This window comes from Rhinolophus sinicus, chromosome 4 (assembly GCF_057876585.1).
Source record: "Rhinolophus sinicus isolate RSI-liver-muscle chromosome 4, RSI-T2T, whole genome shotgun sequence".
NCBI classification, from domain to species: domain Eukaryota; kingdom Metazoa; phylum Chordata; class Mammalia; order Chiroptera; family Rhinolophidae; genus Rhinolophus; species Rhinolophus sinicus.
This window is the reverse complement of record NC_142504.1, coordinates 17,088,142-17,102,064: the sequence shown is the minus strand read 5'-3', so window position 1 is coordinate 17,102,064 and position 13,923 is coordinate 17,088,142. Positions and strand designations below refer to the sequence as shown.

The 13,923-nt window shown below is 33.0% G+C and overlaps 1 protein-coding gene across 2 annotated transcripts in view; it reads left to right on the top strand.

Annotated features, from left to right (window-relative positions):
• The window catches only part of STK31 (serine/threonine kinase 31), a 65,540-nt gene that overhangs the window by 33,033 nt on the left and 18,584 nt on the right, over nt 1-13,923 (top strand). The window contains exons 11-20 of one of the 2 annotated variants that reach the window (XM_019727764.3): nt 410-589; nt 2,190-2,306; nt 3,302-3,421; nt 5,195-5,326; nt 6,594-6,695; nt 8,265-8,345; nt 9,936-10,061; nt 10,697-10,822; nt 11,000-11,086; nt 11,783-11,932. In XM_019727764.3, the coding sequence (XP_019583323.2) occupies nt 410-589; nt 2,190-2,306; nt 3,302-3,421; nt 5,195-5,326; nt 6,594-6,695; nt 8,265-8,345; nt 9,936-10,061; nt 10,697-10,822; nt 11,000-11,086; nt 11,783-11,932 (1,221 nt within the window). The remainder of the gene's footprint in view (nt 1-409; nt 590-2,189; nt 2,307-3,301; nt 3,422-5,194; nt 5,327-6,593; nt 6,696-8,264; nt 8,346-9,935; nt 10,062-10,696; nt 10,823-10,999; nt 11,087-11,782; nt 11,933-13,923) is intronic. The other variant, XM_088797693.1, reaches the window with a different exon arrangement.

Genomic DNA, 13,923 nt, shown 5'->3' with positions numbered 1-13,923 from the left:
TAAAAATGCTTTTAAGTACATATACATGTTTAGTGTCTTTCCTTAATTGGAATTATTTGTATATTTTGGTGTGTAGCTTTTTTTATTTAGCAGTAGGTCTTGGAAACTTCCATGTCAGGACAAAACAGTAGTGATTCTAATTTAAAGTCTATTTATTTAAAAACCTAAGAATATAAAGCTTTGTATTTATAACCTTAATTCACTTAATAAACATTTACTATTGAAGTCCAAATAAATCAGCTTCTAGGTAGTTTTATACTCTCATGTCTAATTATTCTAAGTTTTATTTATAAAATTCTCAAGGATAGGGATGCAACATACTACTTTTCTGTCTCTCAGATTGTAATACTGTGCCTGAATCCTAATATGAAGTTAATAAACTTTAATAAACAGAAATATATCTCTGCAGGATTTGTCAACGTCTTTAGAAGCAGTATATGGACAGGTCAACAAAGGGACAAGCTCTGAAGAAATACTTAAGAAATTTTATGACTGGAAGTGTGATAAAAGAGAGAGGTTCACCAGTGTTAGAAGTGAAACAGATGTTTCTCTACAAGGTCTTGTAGCGTGGTTCCAGAGCAGCGTACAGGTAATAAGAGCTCTTGCCCTGGCGTGTCATAGCATAAACCAGGAAATTAAAAAAAACGAAAACTTTCTAAATATAATTTACTTCTTTGCTGAGAGAGAGGGGAGTTGGGCGGGAGAGAGGACAAACAGAATGAGAATGAATATAAATGAGAATGTGTGTGCCAGGATGGAGGAATGAGGAATTTACATATTTATGGTTTCTGGGACATATTTGAAAACAGCTTCAATGAAGCTGTAGGTGTAAGATAGTATCAGTGGAGTTTATTGCAAGTAGTGTGTATTTTACAGCTATAGTATAGAGATACGGGTATGTATATATACATGTGCTTTTGAGGATAGTAGAGCTTTTTTTTGTTTTTGTTTTTAGCAAGACGTGTTTTAACAGTTGGCGAACTAGTCATGCTTAAAATTATATGTTAATTGGCAGTGTTTAATAAGTCTTTTAAATTTTAGATATCTTAAATATCTTAAAGATACCTAAAATAAATGGGGAATATTAGTCTCAGTTGATGTTAGATATTAGAAAAGATGTTTTGTATATTCTTTCTCGTTCGTGTTTATTATTATAAAAACAGAATGTAATTTTCCAAAAGGCTTGGGGGCATGTTGTTTTGTATAAAGTACTCTGAACTCTAATTACATTTTAGACTAATTTTATTACTGATTCTGTTTTTCTGTCTGCTTTACAACTTCCTTAGCAAGGACAAAGACACCCATATTGTCATTTAGCTGTGTGAATGATTTCCAAAATATGCATTTCTAGTTTTGTTTTGGAAAAAAAACCTTTAGTTTCTAGCCACTTCTGGAACTCTTCATTTTTGGTACTTTCTTATGGATACAGTAACTTAACTAAGTTATTTCTTTATCTTTTTTTGTTATTGATTTTAATTGTCTTTCTGTTTAGGTTAATTATCAATTACCCTTTTCTTTCATTTCCACAGCTGTTTGCCAAATCCAGATCTCCTTAATCAGAGATGTGAATATTTGAAATCAAAGTGACTGCTTGTAACATTTATGTTCTGTATTATAATCTGGGCCCCTGATTTTTTCTATATAATACCCTATTGTAAAGTTTATTTCCTGATAGAAAATGCCTTTGTTTTCCTAATGAAATGGAACCATCTGAGTTTAGTCTTTAACTTTTAATCGCCAGATACCTAACTACTCGTAGTTCATCAGTAAATACCAGGTATAATCATATTCCTTCCGTGTTCAAGAGCTAACGTCTGCCTCTACCTTTCAGATTTAAAGATGCCAGCTGAGCATTCAAGGTTCTTTACCAGTTTTTAGTCAGACTGCTTCTTTTATTGTATTCTCAGGAAACATCCTGGTCTTGTCTCTGTTTTTTTCATACTTCTCTATGCCGCCTCTCCTCACTGTTAACCACTAACCACATTTTAAAAATCGTGTTTTTTTTTTTAGGTGTGTGATGTGTGTGTTTTTTCTGGTGCATAAGTTTTATGAGGGAAGTACTATATCTTGTGTATCCTTATTTCTGCCACATTGCCCAGTGTGTAGGCTAATGCTCTGCTCCAGGTATAAGGACACAATAACTGAAATAATTAAATGAGATGCTTCATGCTTTTATTTTTGAAAATGAGGCTTTTGATCTATCTGTGGAAGAATCACTGACTTCTGAAGATGCAATTGGTAATATTGATGAAATCCTAGAGAAGACTGAGTCAAGTGTATGCAAAGAGCTGGAGATGTCTCTGATTGTGAGTATTGATATTCTTTATTATTGCTTTCTTTGAAGCAGAATGGTTTCTCTTGCTAGCTAGAAGGTATCAAGACTGGTCTTAGCCTCTTATGGGCCTATTTGAAATAGTAGCACTGTCAAGTTCTAATCCAAACACAAAGCAAAATCTCAGTCTTCCACAGGGTGGTATTTTCATTTTAATAGGACATTTCAAAAATAAATAAAATCTAATGTTTAATTATAGGAAAAATTCTCTTAATCTGAGTGTAACAGCTTTCTATATATTGGGTATGAGTCCATCATACCCCATGACTGTAAGAAAAGACTTTAGAGTTTGTGAAAATCTGAAATAAAAATTGGGAGAGCTTTAGAAGTAGAGACACAAGGTTGGTTAGTAGCTTCCTTTCTCTATTGTGTATATTCTCTATTGCTATGTCAAGTTAAAAATTAGTGTAGCTCCTCAAAAGAGTATTTTATAATGTTAATGTTGCTCACTGGGACTCGTGCAGTTTTTCAGGCAGTTTACCAAGGTCTCAGTGATAATGTTCTTCATTTTACTTGTTTCTTTTAGCCTTCAGTGATTTTATTCAGATTGGTATTAAAAATATATATGCATTACTGTATTTCCCTGTGGTCAAATAGTCCTTATTTAGATGGTTTTGTCAGACTTGATTTTAGAAGTGGTTGTTAATAGATGATGTCTAAAAAGGATTTTAAATGTTGAAGTTCTGTATATTTAGTTCTTACATGTAGCGTTATATCCCCAGTTTCCTAGAATGTTCTTCTATTTCAGACATCTCTAGGAATAATAGTATAATGGGAGTAAAATTTCCCACATGAACATCTTTGACATCAATCTTCTGTCTAGAAAAATATTTGTGTTTAAGAAATATTTTGAAATAGATACAGAAATTTGTTAAAGGTATCATTTTGAAGTTTATCCATTGTTATTGAAGGTTTTAACTATTTTGAATACTCCTTTGTGTATAATTCCATGTGTGTGGTTTCATTTAGGAGCAAGGTGACGCAGACAAGGAGATCATTTTAAATACATATAGTCAAGTACAACAGAAGATTCATTCAGAGGAAAGGCTTATTGCCACAGTACAGTCCAAGTACAAGAGCAGTATTGAGGTTGGATTATGTTTTATTTTGTCTTATATATTGATGCGTTGTATTTTTTAATATTTAAACTTTTCTCAAGTAGTTTAATACCCAATGTGTGGGTAAATTATTTGTTATTGCTAGCAAAGCACTATAACCATTGTAATCTGGGTATATAATTAAATTCACTCTGCGACTTCTTCACCTCTCTCAGCCATTATAGAATTGAAAACAGGGCCTCGCTCTGGATTAGGTTTTGGTTTAGGGAATGTTGTGGCTGGTTTGATCTTTAATCCAGAACGCTAAAACTTTCTCCAGAGTAGCAATAAGGCTGTTTTGCTTTCTTATTCGTGTGTTCACTGGAGTAGTACTCTTAATTTCCTTCAAAAACTTTTCTTTTGCATTCACTACGTGGCTAACTGGTGCAAGAGGCCTAGCTTCTGACCTATCTCAACTTTCGAGAATGTGCCTTCTTCCCTAACCTAATCATTTCTAACTTTTAAGAGAGTGATGTGTGACACCTTTTCACTTGAACACTTAGAGGCGACTATAGGATTATTATTTGCTGTAATTTCAATATTATTATGTCTCAGGGAGTAGGGAGGCCCGAGGGAAAGGAGAGAGATGGGGGAATGGCCAATCAGTGGAGCAGTCAGAACACACATTTATCCATTAAGTTTGCTGTCTTATATGGGTGTGGCTTATTGCTCCCCCAAAACAGTTACAATGGTAATATCAAAAATCACTGATCACAGATTACCATAACAAATATAATAATGGAAAAGTTTGAGATATTCTGAGAATTACCAAAAATGTGACATAGAGACAAGAAGTGAGCAAGTGCTGTTGGAAAAATGGCAACGATAGACTTGTTCAACACAGGGTTGCCCTGCACTTTCAATTTATCAAAAAACAAAAAAACAAAAAACGCAAACAAAAACAAAACAAAAAACCGCAATATCTGTGAGGTACAATAAAATGAAGGACAATAAAATGAGCTATGCCTGTATTTCTTTTTTGGATGGTGACTTATATGTATGTGTGCATACTATATGCATTACATCATTTTGTAAGGTATTTTGAAAGTGTTTCCATTTAACTGTGTATTATGAACAATTTTCCCATGTGATGAGTCATTTGGAGTGACTAAGACATCACCACTTGTATATAGATGTACAGCATTATTTAACCTTCCCTTTGTTTTAGACATTAAGGTTACTTCCAATTTATTTTTATCAATAATACTATACATGATCTTTGTACATAATTTTGTGTGTCTGTTTCCCCAGATTCCTAAAAATCATTAATTACCAAGTCAAAAGGAGTGAACATTCTTAAAAACTTAATACATATTACCAAACTACTTTTGGGAAGGGTAATTTCAATTTACATTACTAGAAATTCCACTTTGCATCCTCTCTAGCGAAGTATGCCTTACTGAATGTATCAGCCTGAAATATTTCTTTTACCTTTGCTACTTTGATTGCTGGAACTAATGTGTTTCTTTTTCTTTATTTTTTTTTATTTTTTAAATTTATTGGGGTGACAATTGTTAGTAAAATTACATAGATTTCAGGTGTACAATTCTGTATTACATCATCTATACATCCCATTATAATGTTTTTTAAAATAGAAATATGGGTACTTAAGAAATCAATTGGCAGAATTGTCTAGTTGAAAATTGTAGATTTGCTTATTTCAATCTGAACTCAATAAATACTAGTTGAATCTTAATAGAGAAATAATAAACAGTAAGTGACTATGTTGTCTGTGTTTTGAAAATATAATAACTCTTTTTCTTAGTTTAAGAATCAGATTACCGAATATTTAAATAAGAGCCCCAATCTGGATCACTTGCTGTCCATTAAAAAGACACTGAAAAGCTTAAAAGCTCGACTGAGATGGAAATTGGTTGAAAAGAATAATTTGGAAGAAGTAAGGAAACAGTTGGTTCTTACTGAACTTTATGTGTATCTCATTTTACTTTGGCTCTGCTTCGTAAAACTAATGCACAAATGCACTCTTTGAAATAGCACCATTATTCACATTTTGTCTTACATATTTTGTCTTTTTTCCTTTGTGTATGTAAATAAAATCTTACATTAATAGTGTAAACATTTTCGCATGTCGTTAAATGTTCTTTAAAAATAGTTTACATTGCCGCAGTAGTTTTCAGTAAAAGATATATTTGAATAATTTGAAGAAACTTTTGGTTTGGACTGTTAAAATGTCTATTTTATTACAAGCCAGTACTACATGCAAGGTGATGGGGTGCTCCCTGAAAGGTAGAATTTTGTCATAAAGTACTTTTAATATCATGATGTCTTCTGTTTATTCTCTTTTTAATGGCTGGACATACTATTTCTCATAAATATTTTAAGTTGTTTTCATATAGTAATAGAACTAGAAGAATTAGGACATTCTAATATGGACTTGCCTCCTTCCTTAGGCTTGAAACTGGTAATTCTTTGTGTTCCCTTGAGAATTCGATTTAGGTAACAAAAGGCATTTATATTATATCTTAATCCAACTTGAATTAGCTCTAGTTCTCTCTGAAGCACTTAATTGGATATACAATGAAACTAATATAATGGTTTAAGATTTTTCCAGTTTTATCATATTCTGAACTGTGGGGAGTGGTGTCCTTTTTAGCTTAATTTTTTAACTTTTGGAGAAATATATCTAACTTTGAAAACTTGCCTTTTAAGGTGGCTTATTTATTATCACTGGAATTTCCTGGAGTCTTTGTGAGTCCTGCATTGTCTTTCCTCTAGTAGACATGCCATACATTTACTCATTAAAAAACAAAAACAAATTTCTTGTAGAAAACAATTCGAGGGAATTTAATTGCATTCTGGCTCCTGTTCTTGACATTTACTTTGTTATGGCAGTTTGTCATCTTTATGATAGAGATAAGTCTACAGCAAATTAAGACATGAGAAAAATCTGTGTAATTGATTTTATGTCTTTACATTTTATAATTCCTTTTCGTAGGTTTTGGAAAAGTCAGTGTTAGAATAAACTAATAAATAATAATTCAACAAGTGTTATGAGGGTCTATCATGTGCTAGGTACAGAAGGATATATAGAAATCAGACAAAGTGATTTGCTATAGAAATTGCATGAATTCTTACTAGGAAAAGTTGTTGTCAGTCTACTCTAACAAACCTGTAAAGTCACATTTTTTTCTTTCTGATTAAAGTCTGATGACCATGATGGATCTGAAATTGAGAAACTAAAACAAGAAATAACTCAATTGCGCAATCGTGTCTTTCAGGAAATTTATCATGAGCAGGAGGAATATGTAAGTATTTGATTCTTTGAAGTTTTGAATTAGTTTTTATTAGAAATTGAATTAATATATCCATTTTATGAAGTAGACTGTAATCACAAAAATACAAATTATGTTGGCATAGTAATATTTATGTGAATTTAGAGATTAATTTCTGATGACAAAATAATTCAGAACCATTGTATGAAATGTAGAAATTACAGAAAATTATAAAGAAGAAAAACCATTACCTACAACTTTTCCATTCAGTAGTAAGAGTAGGAATCACTGTTAATTTTTTATTTATTTTTAATTTTTTTTTAGCAAGTTGTCTTTTTCCTCCTTTTTTGAAATTTTTATTGGGGAATATTGGGGAACAGGGTGTTTTTCCAGGACCTATCAGCTCCGTGTCAAGTTGTTTTCAATCCAGTTGTGGAGGGCGCAGTTCACTGGCCCATGTGGGAATCGAACTGGCGACCTTGGTGTTATGAGCGCTATGCTCTAACCACTGAGCAAACTGCCCGCCTGATCACTGTTAAGTTTTGACTTAACTTTCTTTTAGTCTTTTTCTGCTTGTTTTTTACAAGAATTGAGATTATAGCATAAACACAATTTGCACAATGCTTATATTCTGTTTAACATAAAGCCTAAAAGTTTTTTCCTTTATTAATATGTATATGAACATCATTTTAACATAATGCTGCCTGAAATGACAGCCTTAATGCAGCAGTATAATTTAGTTGAAGAATATAACAAAATAAAACCAGTTGGTTTTGGGGGAAGTTACATCTTTAGGTCTCCAGTCTGCCACTAATTTTTGTGACCTTTGGAGAGTCAGCACGTTTTCTCTTTAAAATGGAAAGAATATTGTATTTTTTTTGTTTCAGGGAAGAAGTAATAAGTTAAACAGTGCTTTGAAAAATAAAAATAGTGTGAAAATAATAGACATTTTAAGTTATGTTTCATTTAGCAAATGCATATGATTGTGTGTACTTTATTATTCACCGTGGATAAAATAGCTATCTCCCAGTGACTTGACAGATGTCTAGAAGTTTTATTTAATTAATATGTGGTAAATGACTTTTCTAAGGATCGTCACTTTTCACATTTGCATCAAAGTGGCTTTTATAGAGCTACGTATTCATTTTTTATTTCAAGGCTTTTATGATTTTTTCCCCTCATAAATGAAATAGCCATTATTTTAAAAATGTCACTGTATTCTTAATTTTTTGAGAAATGAAGACAGTTTTATGATTCAAATTGGTATATCAGCACACTTTTTCATTTTAGCTTGGAAGTGAGTGCAGACTTTGACCTTAGGCAGGATTTTGTGCCTGTGTATGTACACCAAGCTTAAAATTGATAATTAAGTTTTATTCTATTACTAAGATGGTAATTTAGATCCAAGATGATTCTTGGTTTTCATTTGATATTTCTTGTAATAGAAGGAAGGGATGGTTATTTATCTTACTAAGTTATACATCTTATTCGATTATATATCTTGTTAGATATATAATAAGGAGCATACTGGTATATTATTTTTTCCTGAAGACCAACATATCACAATTGAATATATATTGATCTATAATTTTTTAAATTTAGGAAAAGCTGAGTAGCTTGACACAGAAGTGGTTCCCTGAGGTACCTCTGCTTCATCCTGAAATAGGATTACTTAAGTACATGGTAAGCTTTGTTTCCCCTGAGAATTACTACTTGTAGAGAGTGTTGAAAACTGATGATGTTAAAATTGTGTCAGTGTTAAATTTATAATATCCTTACTATAAAAATATTTCTGACGAATAGTTTCTGGGTATTAGAATTTTTCCTCAAAACACTCTTTAATACTGTCATACTGTATTTTAATTTTTATATTAATTGGCATGTTTTCTGTGGTTTCTCGCAGCCATTCAATACACTGCATGGAAGTTATTTGAATTGCAGGTGTTTATTTTTTGAAATGATAAGTAGCTTTAGCTGCTGTTCCAAGCTTTAGAATAAAAGTAGGACACTGCTAGTCATGAGGACTTTAAGTGGAATATGTCTTTTAAGTTAAAGCAGGATGGAAAAAGTCTTGAGAAGTTGGTTAAGGTAGAGATGTTGATGCGGATATAGTTTTCTAGGCAAGCAGGATTCAAAGTGTGGGAGGTCAGTGTATTAAGACATACGTGCATTATGGATCAGTATGTAAACTCTGGCTCTCGGCAGAATCTGTGAGCTCTTGTTTTATATTGCTTGCTAGGGATAGGGACTACATACAATATTTATTCTTTAAGATTGTCATTATGTCCATGATAATAACTTAAAAATGGTATTTACAGAGATTTATGAACTCATAAATATGTCAGATAAAAATTCTTTAAATTGTTAAAGCAATTACTGTAGAATCTTTTCAGACTAGACTTTAAAATAATGTGGGTTTTCCCTTGCAATTATTTAACTCGGGCTTAGAGTCTATCTCATGTAGGATGGGGTGAGAGAATATGTGGTGCTGTGTAGGACTTGAAATTTAATTAAAAATACGCTAATCTGTTTTATTGTGGAAGATTATAAAAGGTTTGAATCATGGCTTATGGATATCTTTAATGATTTTAAGATGTTTAATCTGTGATGTATACTTAGAAAACCCTGTGGGTTGAGTATATATTGTAGGTTACTTAAATATACTGACAACACTTACAAAAAGAACCCAAGAACCATTTTACAACCCCTCTTACTAAAACTACCCCACAGTAAAACTTAGCTTGATTTAAACTGTTGATAGATTTTAGTGCAAAAAATTACTCCTTTAAAAAGTAGCAGAAATATCTAAGTAGAATTAAAATATTTGAAAGCCATTTTCACTTCTGAGGATTCCACTTCAAACAGAGACAGAAGTGTTAGAATTACTTCATTGTAGTCATAATTTTTAGACTTCTCATTCTCATTCTACAATCTCCTTTTTAATATCATTTTAATATATTTAGGAAATACATGAAGTTTTCTAAGTAAACATCAGGGATCCTTGGAAGCATGTTTGGTTAATCCCAGTCATCTTCAGAATCTGTTCTAGAACTGTAGCTGCAATTAAATGTATAGTGATAACACTTTGGGTGGGAGGAGTTCAAAGCCAGGATCTAGAAAAAATGTGAAACTTTAGATATTTTTATTTTGTTGGTTTCTCTACTAGGGTTGATGATGTCCAGTCCATCTAATAGCATGTAGCTAATTATATTTATGATTTAAAAGTACTGGGATTGTTTGGATACTTCAACTGTAATAAAAACTTTTGCCTAGAATTCTGGTGGTCTTCTTACTATGAACTTGGAACGGGATCTTCTTGATGCTGAGCCCATGAAGGAACTTAGCAGCAAGCGTCCTTTGGTATGTTCTGAAGTTAATGGACAGATAATTCTTTTAAAGGTAAGTTGAAATTCTTCTGAATTGTGGAAGATTGAGAAATATAAAGGGGAGTGGTTGTGTTACTTTATGGGCAAGTAAAAACCTACTATTTGTTTTCTAAATCATGAGTTGACTGGCATGATAATTGTGCTTCCTGTTTGATTGCCAGAACTAATTTTGAGTATAAAACTTCCCTCATTTCCTAAATAATATATATCTTTAGTAGGATATACTTGTTTTCAGGTGACCTTATCTTATTATATTCTATCCAACAGCCTTATAAAATTCTTGTTTTTTAAAAAATTTCTCTTTGAAATCTTAACTGTTTTGCCAACACAGTTTTCTATTCTTTGATTTCTTCTGGGATTTCTTCTGATTGATTTGGGAAACTGTTAATCATGATAATAGGATAGTTAATTTGGCCTTAGTAGCAACGCATTGTAGAATGTATATTAAACTACAGGTAGAATTGTTCTTTCTGTTCTAAATCATAGCATTGAAAGCAGATAGAAAAAGTACTTAAACAATTTAAAAATAAAATAGATGTAGTGTAATTTACATAAAAATCATTATGTTTAAGCTGGAGTGATGTATTATTATTATGAGTGGGATTTTTAATCTTGGAATTACCAGTGTCTTTTTTCTTTTTGTACAAGGGCTATTCTGTGGATATTGACACAGAAGCCGGGGTGATTCAGAGAGCAGCCACCTATCATAGAGCTTGGAGAGAAAGTAAAGAAGAGTCTGGGTTACTACCACTGATATTCCTATTTTTGTGTAAGGTAAAGTTCTTATACTAATCTCTTGTAGAAAACATTTAAAAAAGTTTTAGCTCTAAGTTTTAGAGAGGCATTTCATTCCTTTTAACATAAAGAAAAAGTTATCTTTTACAATCAGTGCACACTAAAAATATACTGAAGAATTTTTTACTTTGGGTCTCATTCTGTTTTGCTTCTTAGTCCGATCCCATGGCTTATCTGATGGTCCCTTACTATCCTAGGGCAAACCTGAGTGCTATTCAAGCCAGTGTGCCTCTGACTTTAGAAGTAAGTAAAGAACACTATTTCCATGGATATACTGGATGAGAAAATAATACCTAATGTTTATTGAGGGCAAACTGCATGCTTTATGCTATGTAAAATTTTAACTCATATTATTCTAATTAATTGTCACATCAACCCTGTGATATAAGTTATCCCGTTATATACAGATAAGAAAAATGAAGCTCACAGAGATTAAATGACTTGCATATATTCACTCAGCTAGCTGCAGAGTTGGGACTTGAAATTAGGTCTTTTTGGTACCAAAGCTTATGCTTGAAACTGTTAAGCTATACTGTATGTACTCATAAGTTGCGCAGTATAGCACTTGGCATTATAAATGCTAAGGGACAGCTTTAATTTCTATTGTAAATGTGAATTAGTAATAACCATAAAGAATGCCCTGATGATTCTTTCTACCCTTTAACACTATTTATTTCAGTGTCTTTTTTTTCTAGATGCTTTATATGGTCATTATATGTAGTTTAAGTCTTCTTAGAGACTGAAGTCTCTTAAGTCATATATAGAATATATGATGTGACCAGTTACATAATCAGGCCTTCTGCCCTTTAATTGTTTCTCTGTGCTGGTTCATTTGGAGGAAGCCATACTCACTTCTGGAAAAATCTTTTAATTAGAAAAAATTCATGTATTAAAATGATTTGCGTGCTTCTGACTTCTTTTGTGTGTACTTACCTATAGGAAGCATTAAAGGTCATGAAAGGTGTTGCTCAGGGCCTGCATACATTGCACAAGGCTGACATAATTCATGGATCACTTCATCAGAACAATGTATTTGCTTTAAACCGTGAGCAAGGAATTGTTGGAGATTTTGACTTCACCAAATCTGTGGTAAAATATCATGATTTTACAAATAGGTTCTAGACTTCATTAAATATTAGTAGGCAGTAGTTCAGCACATTTACATGATGTGGTAATTTATTATAAGATCTTTGCCTTCAGTTAAGGTGTGTCATGTAGTATAAGTAATTAGCTAGGTGCTGGAACAATAGTTTCTAAATTTGTGCATTATGCTTTTTAGCCATAAGTGTTAGGAGTAGGCTGACATTATAGTCAATGGCATTGACATCATTAATCATTAATTATTTTATCATCATCAAGAAACATTTAATTGCTAGGAAATACACAGGGAAAACTAGGTGGCCATCTCCTACCTCCCACACTGCTGGTGCCCTCCACTCAGTAGATTAAATTTAGATATATATACTTTGCTATTTTTTTTTAATTAATGGTCATTTTAAGAAACTTGGGAACCTTGGACTAAATGGAAAACATTTAGTTTAAGTGTTGGTTCAGCTACATTGGCTGTTAATTTGGTGCCATTTTACTTCAGAACAGGCAGTTTGTAGAGATAGCAAACATCAGATAATTAAAGAGCATATTGTGATCTTTTTTATTTCTTTTTGGTAGATTGGGCAGTCCTAAAATAGACACACTTGTGAGGGAGCAGTTCTCTGTTTTAAGATAACAGCTTTATTGAGACATAATTCTCATATAATGTATACAATTTAGTAGTAGTTTTTAATACATTCACAACGTTGTACATTGATCACCGCTATATAATTCCAAACATTTTTATCACCCCGAGAAGAAACCCATACTGAATTGCAATCAATCTCTATTTCCTCCTCTGTTCAGTCCCTTGGAAACCACTGAATCCACTTTGTCACTGGATTTGCCTACTCTGGACATTTCCTATAAATGGAATCATATGTGTCTGCTTGTGATTGGTTTATTTCACTTAGCATAATGTTTTCAAGGTCCATCTGTGTTGTAGCATGCATCTAAACATCATTTGTTTTTAAAAATGCCCAAGTTAATATTTCATTGTAAGGATATACCATATTTTGTTTTTACATTCATCAATTGATGGACATTTGGGTAGCTCCTATTTTTTGATTATTATGAATAATGATGCTATGAACATTAGTATACAAGTTTTTTGTGTGGATATATGTTTTCATTTCTCTTGGGAGTGGAATTGTTGGATTATATGGTAACTCTGTGTTTGATTTTTGGTGGAACCAAACTTATTTTCCAAAGTGGCAGCACTGTTTTACATTCTCATCAGCAGTATATGAGGATTCCAGTTTGTCTTCATCCTTGCCAACATTTTATTGTCTGAGCAGTTCCATTTTTGTTTTGTTTTTTTAAAGAGAGGAAATTTTATTATGGCTTTTATTCCCCCTCAGGGACTATTCTGAATTTTACTATCTTTTTTTTTTTTTAAAGATTTTATTGGGGAAGGGGAACAGGACTTTTATTGGGGAACAGTGTGTACTTCCAGGCCGTTTTTCCAAGTCAAGTTGTTGTCCTTTCAATCTCAGTTGTGGAGGGTGCTGTTCAGCTTCAAGTTGTTGTTCTCTCAGTCTTAGTTGTGGAGGGCACAGCTCAGCTCCAGGTCCAGTTGCCATTGCAAGTTGCAGGGGGCACAGCCCACCATCCCTTGCAGGAGTCAAACCAGCAACTTTGTGGTTGAGAGGATGCGCTCCAACCAACTGAGCCATCTGGGAGCTCAGCAGCTCAGCTCAAGGTGCCGTGTTCAATTTTAGTTGCAGGGGCGCTGCCCACCATCCCTTGCGGAAGTCGAGGAATTGAACTGGCAACCTTGTGGTTGAGAGCCCACTGGCCCATGTGGGAATCGAACCAGCAGCCTTTGGAGTTAGGAGCATGGAGCTCTAACCGCCTGAGCCACCAGGCCGGCCCTGAGCAGTTCCCTTTTGATAACATAAATCGTAATGCTTTATCCTTTGGTCATCTGCGAGTCACAAGTTAATGCCATCTGTATATATGTAGTCAATGATTTTCATATAGTAGCTCAA